This window comes from Brienomyrus brachyistius, chromosome 14 (assembly GCF_023856365.1).
Source record: "Brienomyrus brachyistius isolate T26 chromosome 14, BBRACH_0.4, whole genome shotgun sequence".
NCBI classification, from domain to species: Eukaryota; Metazoa; Chordata; class Actinopteri; order Osteoglossiformes; family Mormyridae; genus Brienomyrus; species Brienomyrus brachyistius.
This window is the reverse complement of record NC_064546.1, coordinates 9,027,718-9,048,041: the sequence shown is the minus strand read 5'-3', so window position 1 is coordinate 9,048,041 and position 20,324 is coordinate 9,027,718. Positions and strand designations below refer to the sequence as shown.

The following is a 20,324-nucleotide window of genomic DNA, read 5'->3' as shown; positions in this document are numbered from 1 at the left end:
TGCGGTTAGCCACGCCGCAGTTCCTGAACCAGGCAGTGATATACCTACTTAGCTATCTCTCCTATTTGACTCTCCCTGCTGGCCCCGGGAGGTTGGGCTTCCCCTTTGTGTCTGGTCCCTCCCAAGGTTTCTTTCTTCTAGGGAGTTTTTCTTTGCCAATGACGCCTATGACTTACTCACTGGGGGTTTGGGTGGAGATGCTGTAAAGCGCTTTGAGACAATATAATGTGATAATGCGCTATACAAAAATTAATTTGTTTGTTTGTTGTATATGTAAAATGTGATGAAGATGGGAGGAAAGAGGCTGGAATGGAAATGGAGACACTCCTGGGCTTTTTTTTACTAATGAAGATAGCGTGCAGGGTCCAAGAGAGGTTGCCTGCCATGTGCACTCCTAGGAACTTAACACTGCCAAGTGCCTCAACAGTGGAGAAGTTGATGTTCAAAGGAGAGTGAGCAGCAGAGTTCTTCCTTAAGTCGACAAGCATCTCTTTTGTCTTCTGAATGTTTAAAGACAGGTTGTTGTTCTGACACCACTTCACTAGATATTTTTACCTACACTCTGTACACAGGCTCATCATTGTTGTTGGTGAGCTCCACCACTGTTGTGTCATCTACAAACTCAAACATGTAGTTTGAACTGTGCTGGGCAGCACCGTCATGCATCATGATAATAGACAGCAGTGGGCTGAGCACACAACCCTCAGGGGCACCTGTGCTTAGTCTGAGGACCCTGGAGGTGTTATTTTCTATGAAGACAGGCTGAGATCTGTCAGTCAGAAAGTCCAGGATCCAGTTACAGAGGGAGGTTTTCGTGTACAGCAGATTTGACTTCCCTACCTACCTCTGCGACGGTTAGGTTGAATCCTGAACCGCGGTCAATAAACAGCATTCTGATATAGTTGCCCTTTCCAGGTGTGAGGTGAAGGGCAGTGAAGATGATAACCACTATAGGCGATTGGCAAACTGTAGGGGGTTAATCTGGAAGTTGTGCCTTCATGTGCCTCAATACTCCCCTCTTGAAGCATTCATTATGATCGGTGTGAGTGCTATAGGCTGGTAGTTACTGAGAGAGGACATGGTCGACTTTTTGGGTACTGGGATATCCTGGTTGTTTTGAGGCATGCAGGTACCATCACTACACTCAGGGATACACCCTGTTCCAAATTATTATGCAAATGATATTTTTCTCATTTATCTAAATAAGTGATATAAACAACAGTCAGGATAATTCTCATGTTATCAGCTATTAAGAGTGCAATTCAAATTTTATTGAACAAATCTCTTAATGATTACAGTATTTTTTTGTTAAATAAAACACTTACAATGAACTGTTCCAAATTATTATGCACAGTAAGTTGTAACGAATTGAAAATTGTCATTTGTTGTGTTTGCAGCATATGTACTGAAATCAAAAGCTATTTGAATCAAACTTTCACAACATTTTAACTTTTTAAACGTTTTAACAGGTCACGTCACATTTTGACATAGGACCCCTTATTTGATAGCAGCTTCACAAGTCTTGCATCCATTGGACTTGTGAGTATTTGGACAGTTTCTGCTTGAATTTGTTTGCAAGATGTCAGAATAGCCTCCCAGAGCTGCTGTTTGGATGTAAACTGCCTCCCACCCTCATAGACCTTTTGCTTGAGGATGCTCCAAAGGTTCTCAATTGGATTGAGGTCAGGGGAGGATGGAGGCCACACCATGACTTTCTCTCCTTTTATCCCCATAGCAGCCATTGATGCAGAGGTATTCTTTGCAGCATGAGATGGTGCATTGTCATGCATGAAGATGATTTTATTACGGAAGGCATAGTTCTTCCTTCTGTACCAGGGAAGAAAGTAGTCAGTCAGAAACTCCACATACTTTGCCGAGGTCATCTTCACACCTTCAGGGACCCTAAAGGGGCCGACCAGCTCTCTTCCCATGATTCCGGTCCAAAACATGACTCCACCACCTCCTTGCTGACGTCGCAGCCTTGTTGGAACACAGTGGCTGTCCACCAACCATCCACTATTCCATCCATCTGGACCATCCAGGGTCGCACGGCACTCATCAGTGAACAGGACTGTTTGAAAATTAGTCTTCATGTATTTCTCTGCCCACTGCAGCCATTTCTGCTTGTCAGCACTGGTTAGTGGTGGCCAAATAGAAGGTTTATGCACAGTTGCAAGACTCTGGAGGACTCTACACCTCGATGTCCATGGGACTCCAGAGGCACCAGCAGCTTCAAATATCTGTTTGCTGCTACATAATGACATTTTAGCAGCTGCTCTCTTGATCCGATGCATGGATCTGGCAGAAATCTTCCTCAATTTGCCTTTATCTGCACAAGCCCCTCTGTGCTCTGAATCAGCCACAAATCTCTTGATAGTGCAATGATCACGCTTAAGTTTTCGTCAAATGTCTAATGTTTTCATACCTCGTCTAAGGCATTGACATATTTCACACTTTTCAGCAACAGAGAGGTCATTTTTCTTCCCCATATTGGTTGCTAACTGTGGTCTGCTTAATAATGTGGAACGTCCTTCTTAAACAGTTTATCCTTTAATTGGGCATACCTGGTAAAGTAATTGTCACAGGTGTCTAAAATTTCTTCCAGTGATCCAAAGAGAAACACAATGCCATCCATGAGTTTAATTGAAAACCAAAAAATCTAATTTTTGTGACACTTAAATATAATTAGCCTAATAATTTGGAACAGAGTGTTTATTGAAGATATCTGTGAGGACATTTGCCAGCTGGTCAGTACAGTCTCTGAGCAACCGGCCAGGTATGGCACGGATGTCAGGTTCTGCTGCCTTCTGCGGGTTGATTCTGCAAAGAGCCTTTCTGACATTAGCAGTGGATAGTACCTGGTCATTTATAGTCTTCCTCAGGGGGAATAAATGGGGGTAGTCTTCCTAATTGGTTCCCTGTTTTGTGCCTCAAAACCTATGTAGGTCTGTGCCTCGAAACAGGCATAGTTCAATGCATCTGGCAAGAAAGGCTCACTGCTGTGGGCATGAGGTGTTGGCTTGTAATCAGTGATGAATTAAATTCCATGCCACAAGCGGTTTCCTTCCTTAATGGCCCAGGACAGTTTGACTTTGGCTATAGTAGTAGCCTCTCTGTCTCTGGACCTGTAGGTAGCATCTCTGATTTTCACCCGAGTGCCCAGCTCTGTAGAGAACCAGGGTTTAAGGTTTGTGAGTGTGATGACAGTTTTGGAAACAGTAACATAGTCAATGCATTTACCGATATAGACAGTCACTGAGGCTGTACAGGAATCTGTAAATGTGTATTCAGATTCATTGTGCATAATCAGATTCATAAACCTGTAAAAGAATCACTATATGTGTAATGAGATTTGCAAGTGAACTGAACTTTGCACATGTGTAGCCACATCTGTAAATGCATGCATAGATCTGTGAATCAAATTTATAAATGCGTACATTGGTATTAATGACTAAAAGTATTTTGCTCCAAGAGCTGTAAATAAATAAGTCATCAGTCACAACTCAGGCGGACCTCTCAGTCATTTTACATGTGATTTTTGCTAAACTCCTGCATATGCGTGTGAAGATGTCTGGGTGTGGAGGTTTTGAGGACTTAGCACTGTCCCACTGGCAAGATGGAGAGCTTAAGTGTTGAACGCCATCAGGGTATAAACCATAAGACAGAATCTCTTGTGATGGAATGATGAATATGTCTAAATTATATTAATTATATGTTGAATTATATGTCTGACTTGGAACAAAGCTCCAATGAGCAAAGTAGTCACAGCGTGTGTGTGTGTATATATATATATATATATATTTATATATATATATATATATATATATATATATATATATATATATATATATATATATATATCCATCCATCCATCCATCCATTTTCCAAACTGCTTATCCTACTGGGTCACTGGGGGTCCGGAGCCTATCCCCTCACACACCATTCACTCACACATGCACTCCTATGGGCAATTTAGCAACTCCAATTAGCCGCAGCATGTTTTTGGACTGTGGGGGGAAACTGGAGTACCCAGAGGAAAGCCCACGACGACATGGGGAGAACATGCAAATATATATACGCCTTCCAATGAGGAAGCAGAATCTGAGGACTTGGGGGTGGACTCACCTATCTCTGGGGCGGAGGTCGCTGAGGTGGTTAAAAAGCTCAGAGTTCCTCAAGGTTCCTCAAGAGTTCCCACAGCCAGAAAGAGAGAGAGAAGAACCAGCTCAATTGTGATTATGTGACGTTAGGCAGACAAAGCGTATACGTAATTGGTCTACTCGTATTGGAAGACCTCTCTCATTTATCAAGTTAAAATTTATTTAAAATTTTTGCTCCTCTTGCAGAACACTCACAAACCAAGTTACTCGCAATCTGAGGTTTTACTGTATGTTGTTATAGCAACCCTGTTGGAAAAACTAACAAATGTAACACATTTTTCACTTTTAAATTGCAGGCAACTGCACAATCCACTTATTAAAAAGCGAGAATAAAAAATATTTGAGTTCTTATGCGAGTTTTTCTTTGAATAATTAGCTTACCCTTTGCCAGGCAAGGAGAGATATGCAGGGCCTCTCAGTTCTCAGTGGGCAGTACTGGACAAGTGCAGTTTTGTGTGATGGCTACTTGGGCAGGAGTGCAGAGCAGAGGGATATAAGCAGAGCTGCAGTGTGTGTAGGAAGGCCAGACCAGATGCTGTTTCTCTACGCTGCCCCTGACCGCTCCCAACAGACCCAGCAGTGTGCTGTTATTGCCTCAACCCTCACAAATCCCCCATTCCTACCAGACTCTGCCCTAATTCCCGCCTGTTTTAACTCCAGATATCTTTCCCAAGGTAGATTTTCCCAGTACGTCTTGACTTTGACTTTGTCTTTATGGATACTGAGTGGAACTGAAAAATAACGTATATAAATATTTTCGTGGTAATGAAATGCAGCGCATGATGCTTCACTTCATATAACTATTTATGTACACATATGGTTTGTAAAGGGTTTCAGAATTTAGAGTTCTTGAACAGGCTATAATATAATTAAGCAGTAATGTTTTAGGGCACATAATTTTTTGTTTCAACACAATTGGAATCAAACATGTATGTGGAAAGTACAATATGTATTTATATCACAATTCTTCTTATGTTGCACTGGAATGGTTTCCATTTCATTTCTACCTATATGTGTCTGTTTGTAGATGGCGTTGACAGAACATCAACAATCTGAGTGTGGAAAGAGAACACTTGGAGAAAATGAGCTGCCTATGCATTGAGTGAAAGGTTCTACCCCAGACCTGGGCCTGCCTGCCACCTTTTCCTCTAACTAGGAGCCAACTGCCCTGGTGGATGGCAAGGTGCAAAAAAATAAATGCCATTTCACTGCCCCATATATATTTTTGTGAACAAAAATTATATGTTTACAAACAAGATATTTTCTAAATGAAGGTATAATATAAAATGGTCTCTGCCCAAGGGACAGGATGGTGAAAAATGTAATGAAACTACAGCTACTAGTATTTTTAGAAGTCTACAGCTATAGTGTGTATATTTTGTAGTAGACATCATCTCAAATGATTGGTTTTTTTCCAGAGAGGCAAAAGGTTCATAGAGGTTAAGCTTTATGATGAAAGTGCACCATTTTGCATATAACTAGCAGCTAATGCCACTTCTAAATCACCAGCAAACTAACAAGTTAATGATGTTTGCTTTGTCGGTTGGTTATTTGGTTTTTAAACAAGGGAAGAAACATTTATTGTTTACACAAAATGTTATATCTAAGGGTATGGAGTAATATGAGCTTTTATAGCTACCGTTTCTACATGATCTTTATTTTATTTCCATATTGTAGCATTCAGCATAGTTAATTGTCTCGCTTACCTGTAGTGAATCTGAGAAAGTATATGTATGTATGTTGTGTGGATTCAGGCTAATTGAGTAGAAGGAAAACCAAGACAAAGGGGTGAGAATGTAAGGTTTGTGAGAATGGAGTTCAGTGGATAATGTGCTGGAAGAAAAATAGTGGGGAAAAGAAAGTTCGTTGAGACAGAATGTTACATGAGGCAATCGTGTTGTCATTGTTCAGTTTCAGAGAAAAAGGAACCTGAATTTTAGAGGGAAATATTGAACACAAAAGTTATAAGAATGTTATACAGGTAGCAAAAGCAACAATAAGATTAATATGTGATTTTCTTTACCATTTGCTAGCATTTGCAAATGGTAAATTGCACTGTTTTGTGTATGGTTATGTAAAACTTAAGTTGTAAAAGTTGTGCATGTTGTGCTAAATAGTGTCTTATGTTGGATAAGCAGCATTGACAAGGTAAATATAAAAAAATATATATTTTGCTTGTCCTAGGATTGTGGGTGTTTAGGTAGATAAGTGTAAAGTAAAAATAAGTTTAAATGGATTATATGCATGACTATTAATGGTCTAAGCAGGAGAAAGATACCAGCTATGTTCATCTTTAAAATATAAGGAAAGGTAAGGTTTACTGAAGAATTAATTCATGAACTGGTTAAATGGAAAATTATATATATATTCCTTTTTATAACTGAAACCATTAAGATAAATATTTCCAATCACAGAAACCTTGTTCAATTGTTTTTACTACCATCTAGTGGTCAAATTTAGGATAATTCCATCTGGGAGTCAAATTTTACAGATTTCCAAAACGTTTCCCTTTAACTAAATTTTCAACCTATATCTTCTTGTCTAATTCAGTCTTTGTCTTAAATTAATTGTATATGACACTGTGGCATTTGTTTTTGTATTAATCTTGGTTTTAAAATTACAATTTCAGTTTCCTATATTTCAGTTTTCACTGTAGACAGATGTCTTTCCATTTACTGGAAATAGATCATGTATTTAGTTCACATAAGGGTTGTATGAGGATTTCAATTCAAAGCCTTTTTTTGTAACAGTAAGCCTACTATGCCTGCTTCTGCTATCCCAGAAACCACAGGGAACGAAGTAGGGTACAGAAACATAGGTCACACAGCAATCGTCATAAACCCTGGGTAATTTTAGGGTGCTTTTCCAGTGCACCAAGTACTGTACTTTTGGTACTTTTGCTTTTCCATTGACTTCCAATCGAGTACCAGCGTTCCAGTACCGAAAGTGCCAAACCAGCTTGGGTACTTCTTTGGTACTTTGGGGTGGGACTTGAAATTTTTTCTTTGTCAATTGGTTATGCAAATACTCTGCTGCTGACACACACTACAAATGCCCCCTTGACAACAGTTGCAAACTCAGAAAATAATAAATAAAGTTTAAAAGGCGACTTGGTCGTAAGAACATATGCATTAAAAAGATCTGGATGAGGTAAGGAGCATGCATTGATTACAGTGCATTGCCACACCTACATGACAAACCATCTCAGGGATGAGAACCTGAGTGTAGCCATGCAGTGGGCGATACCTCAACACCATACTAGTCTGAATGGACCTGCGTGAGTGTTTTTTTCCCAGTGTCTGGAGTGCCTATCCTGTTGAATGTAACGTCACACCCAGGGTGAAGCAATTGCAGGTTAAGGGCCTTGCTCAAGGGCCCACCAGAGTAGAATCACTCCAGGCATTCATAGGATTTGAACCAGCAACCTTCCAGTTACTAGCACAGATCTCTAGCCTCGGAGCAACCACTCCAGTCTGGACGGTGTAACAAGAAATTAAAAAACATTTTGTTTTATATACTAATAGAGTGTGTATATAGCATTCTGTCCCAGCGATGTGATTTTGTTATAATACATATTGGGGTATTTATAAAACAAAAAAGGAGTTCATAAATTTCTCACAAACCCGTCTTCGAGTGATTTAAATGACAAGGATGAAAATGATTAAGTTTGTCTCGGAGAAGACATGCAGTGCTCATGTAAAAGCAGCAGATAATCTTTAAACTCTTAACTCTCTTACCTCTTTTAAACATGTAAGAATCTATAAAAGGAATAATAATTAAAATTGCAAAGCTTGCTAACTTTATTTTTCCCATGAAGGAGTGACAGAGTAAAAATATTTTAGCAAAATTTTAACCCCCTTAATGTTTGTACAGAACTGAAAGTAAGAAAATGCCTTATTTTAATATAGCTGACTAGCAATGTAAGAATTGTATGTGCATAACATGCAATGTGGGTAATAATATTGCACACCGCCAAGCCGTATAGCATACTACAGCCATTCTTCGAATTCAATTCAAAATACCCCGCCTTGAGTTGTGATATCCTTCAGTCCAGTTAAGCCAACACCTTCAAGTACTGTAATTTTGGTACTTTCTCGAAGTACCGAAAGTACGGTAATCGGTATGATTGAAAAACATTAATACTAAAAACTACTAATTTTAAACCACAACTTTGGAGGTGGAACTGGGAATGTTCAAACACAGCAAGGGTACCATGAGCCATCATACCCTCATTTCCTGTTTTTTTCCACAATGGTTTTTGCTTTTGCTTATAATAGGAAAAAGATTATCAGGACATGCAAACAAGCTTGTCAAAGAAGTTAGATTTTATATAAATCAAACCTTGTCTGTGGTGGGTGATGCTGCAGACCTGATTTTAGAGAGATGCAGCTTTTTCAGGAATCATTTAACATTTTCATCTGTACAATGATACAAAATATTCTCCAAGCCTTTAACCTTGGAAACTGGCGTAAGTGTTAAACAGTGTATTTAGAGGAAACTGGTGACATTGAGAATTACTTGTTATGCTTCCCAATTTAACTCCCGGTTTCACTGGTTAGCAAATGTATAAGAACACATAATTGACCAGCTGAAGGCAGAGAAATCCATACATCTAAATTCAGAAAGAAAATATTTTTTTATTGTCCATGCAGTATCAGCCTCACAATCTTCATTGAATGTGCATTTCAGTTAGAACTCGGATAACATTATATGCCTTCGCTGTGTGTAAATTTTTCCCTGCATTGCATGGTTTAAGTTGAACCTCTAGCAGGATCTCTGTTTTTGAATATTTGAAATGCCTAAAGCTGCATGGTGGAATTAAAAAAGTATACTGAGTATAATTTTGTAAGAAATGTGCATATATGGCAAAAATGTCTTTTTACACAATTTACCTTTTAAGGAAAAGCCACTTAAAATCTCTGCCAAATAAATACTATTTGCAGATCTCAATAGTTATTTATTGGTTTTCCTATTTCACTTTTATGCACACACTTGTTATGGCTTCCTATGGCTGGTGACCATAAATATAACTCAAATTAATTCATGTCAATGATTCTGTTGCCAGAAAAACTCTTGAATGCTTATAAATTGATTGTGAGATTTAGTGAATTTTCGTGAGGTTAATTTATATTTGAAGCAGAATGGTCAACAGTTCACTAAAAGTGTTTCCTTCAGTCCTAATATTGACAAAGGTAGCAGGCTTTCAGATGAACCCACACGTTCCTCTATCAACTTTAACACAAATCAAATCCAGTTGTTTATATTGGTGTCATTTTAAATGTAAAAAAAATATTACATAAATGGAATAGGATTTGTGCTGAATCCTCCAACAGAGATATTTTTACATTGTGTATTCATTGGCATTTTGTATTACTGCCAATTTTATTTTGTATACTGCAATATCACTTCAGTTATAAATTCATAAAGATAAAACTATGAAAAACCCTGCCATTTATATGTGAATAGGAGGGGTCAGTGTGTGTATTTGTATAAAAATCATGTTTGAGGAAATGACAAAGTATGAAAGAAACCATTTTTGTCTTGTTGAGATGCATGCACAAAGCTGAGAGGTCATATATATTTAGAATAACAAATGGAAGTGCCTTTTATATACTCTACTTTTAGCCAGTATATTTTATACTGACTTTAATAACAATGAAAGAAATTACAGCTGTGTTGATGCTAGCACAATCATTCATGACAGTCAGTATTGTTTGGTTGTAGGAAAATTGGACAGCATCTTCTTGCTGCCAAGAAATCAGCTCATTATGATATCAAACTCGATTGCTACTCTCAGTGCGGAAACAAAATTTTAAGTACACATATGTAAAACTGTCAATGTGTGAATGTTTTAAAATGTATGTATTTTCACAAAAAATGCACAAGAGTGATAGCACAACAGTTTATTTATGACTTCAGATACATGTCAGATAAATTACAAAAGATGGTTGCCGGTGAAATATTAAACGGTTAAAATTTGGAAATACTAGTTTCAAGTAAAAATTTCAATGGCTTAAGATACTGTAATTTGATGTTTAGAATAGGATCCAGGCATGTTTTACAATTGGCTGGGACACAAGCCAACAACTTTCTATTGAAATGAAACAATTTTCAAAAGAACCTCTACAGTGCAGTGAAAATGTATAAATGTTGCAATATAACACTATGTGTTTCAATTACAGCAGGAACAATGTCTGTCTGTATGTATGTATGTTATTATTTGTACAACAAATGAATCTCTTTTTCCCCCATGAAGTCTCTGTGTTCTTTGTGTGACTAGTATACCAGATAAAACATTACATATAACACAAAAAATTTGTGTGTTTGTCTAAGAATTTTTTTTTTCATGGAAAATTCAAAAATAAAAAGTGAGATGGAAACTACTGTCAAATATATATGAATATATCATAACAGAAGCATAAGCATAACATTTGAAAAATTTCATTATAAAACAAAATGCCAGTATTAAATAATTATGTGAAAAAAATGCTGATGGTTGTTAAAATGCTAATAATAGTTAATGTTCAGTTCCTGACATTTTTATGAAGGATTTGCTGCAACTGATAAAGCTTGTGGCTCAGTGAGCTAAGCCTCTGTGCCTGTGCCAGTTCAAGCCCAGCTTTGATAAAATTGCCATGGCTGTGGGCCCTTGAACTAGGCCCTTAACTCCCAGCTCTGTGGCTGTTACTGTAGGTGGCTGCCTATCACTTGCTCTCACCAACTTGTGTCATAAAGAGCAATATTTTGAAGATGTAAAAAGAATTTCCTCATGGGAATCAATAAATTGTCATTAAAAATTAAATGATTAATTTTAAAGGCAAATGCATATTTTTGGAATTAAGCAAACATAGCCATTCCCTGGTCTGATAATGTGACATAAAATTGAGAGGAAAAATGGAATTTAATCCCTAGTTTGGGATACACAAAGAAGGAGAGCTCATCTTATCCTCATTAAGAAAAATTAACCCAAAACTCTTCTCATGCTGAAAAGAGCGACTTAACAAAAAGGAACCTGGTGGCTACAAGAGTTGGGATAAGAGGCAACAATTTCATCTAGGATAGTAGGGGATGAAACACAACACTCAATCTCATTAGCAAAGGTAAGTAAACCGAATTAACCTCAATACCCAGCAGTCACCCGAGTATGCGTCTTAAGATGCATTGCACCCCACCTCCTGAGTTTTAAATCCTCTCAGGATAAATATCAGAAAATATATTTTAATAATTTTTGAGTCTAGGCCACTTGAAGACTGTAACATTGACATGTCTGAGTTACAGCAAAAATGTATTTACTGTAACAGGACCTGTTTAGACCTGTACAGGACCTGTATTGAATTCACATTTAGACTCCCTTCTTCAGTGAAATAATAATACCTTTACCTGAAGCATTAAAAAATAATTTAACAGAATTGCACCATATTTCTTTTTTAGACAAAATGGAAAAGGTAACATCTAGCAGAAAATGCACAAACTCAGGTCTGCTTTAATAAGGTACCTCGTTGTTTCTGACAGATGTTGATTATGATAATACAGTACATATATAAATACCCTCATAACACAGTCTTTATACAGCTTCTCTTCATTGCCAGTTCTTGTAACACATGGTAAAAATACTTTATGTATTTCAGTAATATTTTTAACATTTCGTGGTCTTTTTGTCACTATGCTAAAATTCAGACTTGAAAACAGACAAGAAAAATAATGTTATTGGACTATTTTTTACAATATCATAGGTACGAGGAACATATTTATATTTAACATTTATAAAGAAAATACATCCTAACATAATTATTGTGAATTTCTTCACACAGGCATACCATACTAAGCAAACAGTTTGTAGTGGAGAGAACTACATTTCACATAGTACATGCATAAAGTACTATAAATTATACAGAAAGTTATTCTATGTATTACTTGGAAAACCGATGCACAAACCCAGAATGTCATGAATAGTTTATGAATGTACTAAAACTGCAAACACATTTCAGCAAGGAATCTAAAATAACACAATCAAAATATTAGAACGTGTCAAATGATATCAAATGACAGCAGAACAAAACTCATTACAAGCTTTTGATTGACTTCCCAACAAAGTGTCTTTTTTCTGAAAGAAAAAGTTGTACTGCCAAAAAAATGTACCAGTATTTTGCAAAGAGAAAGACAATTACATAATTCATCTTTAATTAGTACAGGGTCACAATGATTCCATGAAACACAGGACACTCTGGATGAGATGCCAGTGCATCACATGACTATTCTTACACACTTTGGACAATTCAGAAATGGCACTTTCCCTAGATGTGTTTTTGGCCTACAGGAGCAAACACGCACAAACAGAGGAAGAGCACAACCCAGACAGAGCTGAGGGTACAAAGTGAGGCCACAATGCCACCATAGAATTGGTAAATGGAAAACAAATGGTTGTCCTAGTATAATATTTAAAACAAACAAAAAACTAACATAGAAAACATCTCAATATATGAATGCAATTTCAAGTAAACTGGCAAGAAGGCAAATCTAAAATACACACATGAGAAATTGTCATTTAAGTTACATAAATACTTACAACTTGCATTTTCTTCTGTAGGATATCAAGGACAGACAACTGTCTCCCAGTGATTTTAGAGGAGAAACTTTTTGATATCAGTCTTTTACTGTACCTCAAAGTGCATACAATTATTTTCTTTGGATATATTGGGTAATAAAGTGAATAATACAATGAATTTAATATGATTATGGTTTAATTATAATAACAAAGTATATGTATTCTATAGCTAGTACTTTACGGATGACCAGTCCTTGGTTGAAATCATTTTATTCCACGTTTTGACACAAATGCACAGAAAACTGGATAGCCTGTTTATGTATTAAAATTCACCACATAAGTGAAATCTCTCTGGGTTTAGGTAGAAATCAACATAAAATGTGCATAAGGATCTAGGGACGGTAGGTTGTTGCAGAAGGTCTATTCAGCTTCTAATAAGGGAGAGAAATTCATCTCTTGTTTTGGGGTCCTCACGGAAGACACCCAGCATTGTGCTAGTCACAGTCTTGCTGTTCATCTTCTGTACACCTCTCATGACCATGCACATGTGACTGTGAAACAGGAAGAAGATCAGACAGGTTAGATGCAGAAATATGTTGTTAAGTAGCAAAGTGCTATAGTATGTTTCTGAAAGGAAGTTTAGTGAACAATACGGTGTTTACTGTGATGCTACTGGTCATAAGATACTGAAATAGCATACGTGGCTTCTATAACAACCCCAACACCGGCAGGCTGCAAGGCTTCAGTGATGGCAACAGCAATTTGTTTTGTTAATCTTTCCTGAACTGTACACAGGAGAGAGAAAAAAAAATGTAAGACATCCAATAACACAAAAGTTGAAACACAAGCAGATCAGGTCAGAAGGGGAAAAGGTACATACAGTGTGTATATGAGAATGCACTACCTGGTAGTCACCCCTGTTAAGCATATTTTGTTTTCTCAGCTATTATTTGAATGTGAAAGTTTATATAAGTGTTAGTATATATACATTTAATGCAATAATGTAAACAGAAGAACGCTATGTAGAAACTGATAAACTACCTTGCAAACGTCTGCTGTAAATTTCAACAATCCTGGAGGAGTGAAGAAAGAGAAACAGCTCATTGTCAGTAAAAACGATCTCTTTTTCAAATGTATATATAAGTTTATAGAGAGAACATGAAAACATCCCTCTTGAGACTAGTGAGGCAGAGACATATATATATATTTTTTATAAAACAGAATGTGGGCAGACAATATTCAGTGAAACTTGTGCTATCTTCTTGAGTCTGTGGTATTTTAAGGATAATGATTGCATAAAAGATAAGTCAGGTTTTAAGGAGCATGATTCATATAGAAATCATAAAATTAGTATAGCCCATAGACCTTTTCATTATGGATTTCCTCAAAACATACTGGCTCGTCATGAACTGTAAAACTTTGAGTTTCATGAACAAATAACAGTCGGCCCTGCTTACAAGTCAGCAAATGCCAAGAAACAATATCATATGGCTCATGTGTAGTGCAGTGTATAAATTCATATAAATCATATAAACAGGATGACCATATTATTAACAGTTAAAAAGAGCATGCACTCTAGTGATATTCCCCTTAGACTTTTCTTAAAAACTGTGCAGCTGCATGTGTATGTGTGGATTGTGATTCCACAGGTATAGGAGTATAAGTGTGTCTTTTGGAGTTAAGAATTAAAGTGAGTATTAAGGTCAGGCGGGATCAGATTTGTTATTTGTATATCACACTTAATCCACTTACATTCATTTACTGTTTCACTTTATGTCACAACACATATACTGCAATGAAAGCTGGACTTCCAGCAAAAGATCATTGCACAACGGGATGTTTTACAACACAACTGTGGTATTTTAGCCCACTGTTTTTTTTTTCAAAAGAGATTCACATCTCAATCACATCTCTTATAGTGATTTTTGCTTATGAAGAATTAAAAATTATTGAGATGAACAAAAAAATTGCTTTTATGGACCACCGCTATGAAAAAAGTACTGAAGAGTTAGTCAAACTTTCCAAATATTGGAGTATTACCTACCTGGCCAGTTTACTGAGCCCCAGCACCCTCTTGTTGGGGAGGTAACCAATGTGGACCTATCGACGACAGAAAGGTATATATAAGTATGGAGTGTCACTGCTATTATGAACAGCTACAACTCTGACAGCTTAAAAAAGTCAAATAAATTTGATATAATTAGTAAGCTATTTTGATCATATAGCAAACTTTACTACCACACACAACTGTGGTACTCAAGATCGAACATGAATCCACACATGAATGGATTCAATCTTGTCATAGACAGGTGAATTTTTACTTGACTCAGACTCCAACACTTTTGACTCGAAAGTCCATCCGAATACATATGCCCCATGTCTTTTGATATTACCTATGGTGTTTTTTTAAACATCATGAATGCACCCACTGATGCACCTCATCATGTCTACAAAGTCCACAATTATCCATTTTGTGTACATAAGCCATAAGGAGTTATTGTACACACATATCAGGTAAAAAGATGAACAATGGAGAATGCAAATATTGCAACGCATCGATAACAGGTGACTGGCTTGACATAATTTCAATTAACATCTGAGAAGGAAACACAGGTACATAGGCAGAAGCTAGCAAACTGAGCTTGTCGAGAGGAAATGGCTGGCCAAGTGTCCAGCCAATTTGTTTTACACAGTAATGTAGTGATAACTATACAGTTGACATCTTATAATAATTATGGTTGACCTTATTAATCTCTGAGTTCAAAATTATCATTCTTACACAACACAGATCAGGATCTCTACAGAGAGAGAAAGCCAGTCAGTGTTAAGTTTCTCTGGAGTAGTCCTATTTAAGGTTTTAGTGAAGACTGGGAACCACTGATGAACAGGGTCATTCGGTGGTATTTAATGTTCAATACCATTATACTGGCCAGACATTATATGCCGATATAGTGTACTTTAAGGTTATTTTCAAAAGTAACCCTATTCTGAAATCTTGTATTTTGAATGTATTTTGAAATCTTGGCAATAAGATAAAATTTCACCAATAAATACCAAAAAAAAAGCACAAAATACTGTTGTATACTGTATTACCTCAACACTGCCCAGGCCTAGATCAGTTGTTGAATAGCCAGTTAATGGGGAAGATGGTGGCGCAGGAGGTAGTGCTATCGTTTGGTAACCGGAGGGTTGCAGGTTTGAGCCCATGAAAGTGTCCTTGAGCAAGATGCTGAACCCCAAATTGCTCCTGGTGACCAGGTTGGTGCCTTGCGTGTGTGAATGTGTGTGTGTATGGATGAGTGAATGTGAGGCATAAAATGTGCCAGCCCATCTCAGGGCACACTCACACACCATTCACACACACATACACTCCTTTTTTTTTTATTTTTTTTTTTTTATATTTCCTCCACCACCCCCCCTCTGCGGAGGACTACTTTATTTCTGTTTATTTATTCTTTTTTTATTTATTTCCTCAAGAGAGGGAGAGAGGGGGACAGAAGGACGAAAACAGAGAAGAAGGGAAATAGAGAGGGAGGGAGGGAAAAGAGAAAAAAAAAAAAGGAAAAGAAGAAAGAAAACCACAGATAATCTGCTACAATACCTGCTGATGAGAGAAAACAACAACCAACATCTGTACGAATCACAATGAGAATGTTAAGGAGCAACAGCCGATCAAGACAGTGTGTGTCTGTGAGAACCTGTGTGTACACCTGTATGTGTCTGTGAGAACCTGTGTGTACACCTGTATGTGTCTGTGAGTACCTGTTTGTACCCCTGTGTGCACACCTGTGTATGTGAGCGCGCTGGTGTTCAAAAGGTTATTCCATGTAAATGTCTAGTAGTGTGTGTGGGGAGCCACAGCCCCATCCCCAAGGACATGAAGCCGACACGGAGGAGGCCCGGACCCCAGACATCCAGAGGCCCCCCAGGGCATGGGAGCCCCCGGAGGACCGCCGCAGGGAGAATAGCAGCCCCTCACCCAGAAAAGGGCAGAGGAGAGCTCCGGAGGGAGGCCATCCGGCAGCCACAGTGCAGGAGCCCCAGGGGGCCGTGGCGGCGAGCCCACAGGCTCCGCCGGCGGCCGGGCCCCACCAGGGCAGACCAGGCCCTGGGCCCAGAGATCCAAGGGCCCCCCCACCCCCCAGCAAGGGCCTGACAGAGCCAGGAGGGCCAGATCCCGCCAGGCAACCGCCGAGGGTGAGCCAGCACCCACCCGAGCACCCAGCCCCGGACAACGAGAACCACCAACGCACCAGCGGCCGGGGGCCCCAACCACCGGCAGGGAGTGTGGCGGGGGGGAATAGAGCCCGAGATGTTATTTCGGGTGGAGTCTAGGACCCAACCTGACACATGCGTATAGACAAACAGGCATACACATATACAAGCATACGTTCCCACCCTCATGCACACATAAACAAATATTTACACATTCACCCAACATGGAGACACACAGAAATGAACTCTGTACACATACTCTCACTCCCCATATATACCCCATTTTTTTCCTCTGGCGAGGAGACCAGAAGACCACCCCGGACCCCGCAGCAGCCGAGAAGCCCACCAGTCCAGACCCCGACCAGACGGCCAGCTCTTCCTCTCTCAGCCCCTAGCCCCAAATGGCGAACGGAGAACGGGGGTGTGAAAAGACCCCATGCCCCCCTTCGCCCGCTCAGATGTGGTGTTGGTGCGTGTTGTTCTAAAGTGCTTTTAAAACAGGTGAAGGGCATGACGCTAACCACCCCCTGCAGACCAACAGTTGGTGTTAGTTCGGCCCCTCACCAGAACCCTCAATGTCTATGTGCAATTAAAATTGAGATGTGGGCCCTGGCACCAGAGGTAAGTCTGAACACATACACACACATACACTCCTACGGGCAATTTAGCAAGTCTAATCAGCCTCAGCATATCTTTTGACTGTGGGGGGAACCTGGAGTACCCGGAGGAAACCCCACGACGACATGGAGAGAACATGCAAACTCCGCACACATGTAACCCAGACGGAGACTCGAACCCGGGTCTCAGAGGTGTGAGGCAACAGTGCTAACCACTGCACCACCATGTCACCCCCGCTATTATATTTCAGTCAGTATTTTCAGTCAGACAGAAAAGCACTACGTAAATGATAACATGATAATGATCTTAGCAAGAAGCACCAGACTAGTGCTTGAAGGGGGGAGATACTAAACGGCGTGTAGTACCGGTGTTCTGACAAGTTGAGCTACCTATCGAGACGTACTATCGAGCCTTATCGGAACATGTGCAGTTCCACCGTTTGGGGGTTAGGGTTAGGGTAAAGGTTTTTACGGGTTTTTTGGGGGTTAAAGATTAAGGGTTAGGCTTAGGGCTATCGATTAGCACTACGGTAGCCTAACTCGACAAAGTAGCTCAACTCGACAGAACACCGGCACCAATTTGTTTTTCTCTTCAGAGTACTGACACCTTCCATAATCTGCCAGCAAAAATGAGTACTGGAACCTGCTTTTCTCCACTTCAAGCACTGGATATCATGAATAATTACATAGCTGTGTATGTACTTTATGTTTAGCTACATTATGTGTATGTTTAATTTTAAAAAGCTTATCATTTATTTCTTTCTTGTTATTCTTAGTATTATTTTTTATAATTACTTAAAATGTAAACTGTAATTTGAAGTATTTTTAATCTTCAATTAATTTAATTCAGTTTTAAATTGAAGGGTTTTTTTTTTACTCACCCCCCTTGCTGTGGCCCAGACTCGATTTGTTAAAGATATGGTCTTGACTTGTACTTAACTAAGGTGGACTCAAACACAACACTCCTACAGTATTTTATGGCTATGGTCAGGTTGGTAAAACAATGGACTGATACACCAGTGTGACTCCTCTTACAACAGACTACATTTCTCACAGAATGAGAGCCTTCAGACATTTATTTTACTTGCTACCTATTTATATAAAATGTATTGCAGTGGGTTTATTAATCTAAACCATATATAATATATCTATACTACTATATTATGTATATTTACAACACTCATGCAAAAGTGAGAGGGATTTTCATACTGATGGATGGGTGAATACTATTATTTTGTAGAAAGCTTTTAACCAATGTAATAATAGGATAGGGTAAAACTAAAGTATGATTGCCTAAATGCTCAAGCCATTGACCTTTATTAATTTAAAAACACTAAAAAGACAAGAAAATTAATGTTTTACCATATTAATTTTATGAGTTAACTAAGTCTATTTGGTGCCTGCTGAATTTTCCAAAAATTTTGGGACAGGGGCATCATAAGGCTAGGAATATTGTTGGAAGGAAAAGTAGTAAAAATGCCCCAAGGTTCTTGGTTGATCATTTGAATGCAGACAATGTTAGGAATTTATGATCATGGGGGAAGCCAGGGAGAGAATGGGGGTTCCAGTTGGCACCACTAGGGTGATAAGGATAAGATAAGGTGATAAGAATTGAATTACAATGATCATAAAAGTCTCCACCCTGTCCTGTCCCGTCCCTGTCTCAGGATCCTCACACTCCAGGGGGTCACTCTTTATATGTAAATTCACTCACAACACCTACACACAACACCTTGATCGGGAGGGCTTTTTGGGGTATAAAGGGCGATGAAGAACTGTCTTCAATTTGTATCTGAGCTGCCTTTCAGTACCCAGTATGTGTCTACACTGTATTACATTATATTATTTTTACTGTTCAATAAACCACCATTTTGCTGAAACTGCGGAGACTCTGCAAGTGGATTCCCTACATTGTAGAATGTTCAGAAAGCATCTTGAACAGATGATACTGTAATGCTCAGGTATAAATCAGCATCTACAGAAAGCTCAGTCACGAGTAATGGAATAGGTTGAGGCTTGGCGCTTTGTGCCTGTTTCTCAATGCACGATTGCAGGAATGTACTGTAGGAATTTCATCCTCTACAGTACAAAATATCATTAAATGATTCAGGGAATCCAGAAATACCTCTGCGCATGATCCCTCAGATAGCTCTGCATTATAACCCCACATTCCCCACTCATGGAATGGGGGTACATTACTGCTCAAGGCAAGGGTAGCATTACCTGACATATGGGCAGAAGTGAAAAGATCCTTTGCGGTGCATCCTGGGATTGCTGCGAGAGATTGCTGGGATTACTGCGAGAGAGTGGTGTTGAGCTGCAGCGATTGTTTTGGGATTGTTTGTGATTGTTTTTGGGGTGTTTGGAACGTATATTCTCAGTGTTTGTGTGCTTTAATTGTTTAGTGGGTGGCTGTGTTATTTCTATTTATTGTTCTTATTTTGGTCGGCGTGAGTGCTTGTCTGTCCTGTCTGTTTATTAACAGCACGATTGTTAGCTGCGTTTTCTGTTCGCGTTTAACTCCGCAACAAACACCGGCGGGGCGAAATAGCTAATAATATCTAACGTCGGTAACGGTACTCAGCGCCAGAAAAGGATAGTTGCTCCTGAGCTTTGCTCGGTCGCCAGTCGGGGCCGAGAGGACATTTTCCACTTTTTTCCCCGCTCCGGCAGTAGCCTGCTGTGAGGTGTTTTTTTTGTGGTTTTTCGACCTCCCAAGAGCAACTTCGATTTCATTTTGTTTTTAGTTCATACTTGGTTCAGGCAGAAGTTCTTTTGGAAAGTAGC

At 38.9% G+C, this 20,324-nt stretch overlaps 2 protein-coding genes across 6 annotated transcripts in view; one reads left to right on the top strand and one right to left on the bottom strand.

Moving 5' to 3' along the window:
• Window positions 1-10,411, top strand: part of samd4a (sterile alpha motif domain containing 4A) — a 104,261-nt gene extending 93,850 nt beyond the window's left edge. For 2 of the 5 annotated variants that reach the window (XM_048974937.1, XM_048974939.1), the window contains one exon: window positions 5,188-10,411. In XM_048974937.1, the coding sequence (XP_048830894.1) occupies window positions 5,188-5,216 (29 nt within the window). In that variant the 3' untranslated portion in view covers window positions 5,217-10,411. Of the gene's footprint in view, window positions 1-1,469; window positions 3,503-5,187 lie in introns of those variants that run through there. The other 3 variants (XR_007382315.1, XR_007382314.1, XM_048974938.1) reach the window with 3 other exon arrangements.
• A 1,913-nt stretch (window positions 10,412-12,324) lies between these two features.
• Window positions 12,325-20,324, bottom strand: part of gch1 (GTP cyclohydrolase 1) — a 28,127-nt gene continuing 20,127 nt past the window's right edge. The window contains exons 3-6 of the mRNA XM_048974958.1: window positions 14,750-14,805; window positions 13,747-13,778; window positions 13,406-13,490; window positions 12,325-13,256 (exon numbers count right to left, since the gene is read on the bottom strand). Of these exons, the coding sequence (XP_048830915.1) occupies window positions 13,130-13,256; window positions 13,406-13,490; window positions 13,747-13,778; window positions 14,750-14,805 (300 nt within the window). The 3' untranslated portion in view covers window positions 12,325-13,129. The remainder of the gene's footprint in view (window positions 13,257-13,405; window positions 13,491-13,746; window positions 13,779-14,749; window positions 14,806-20,324) is intronic.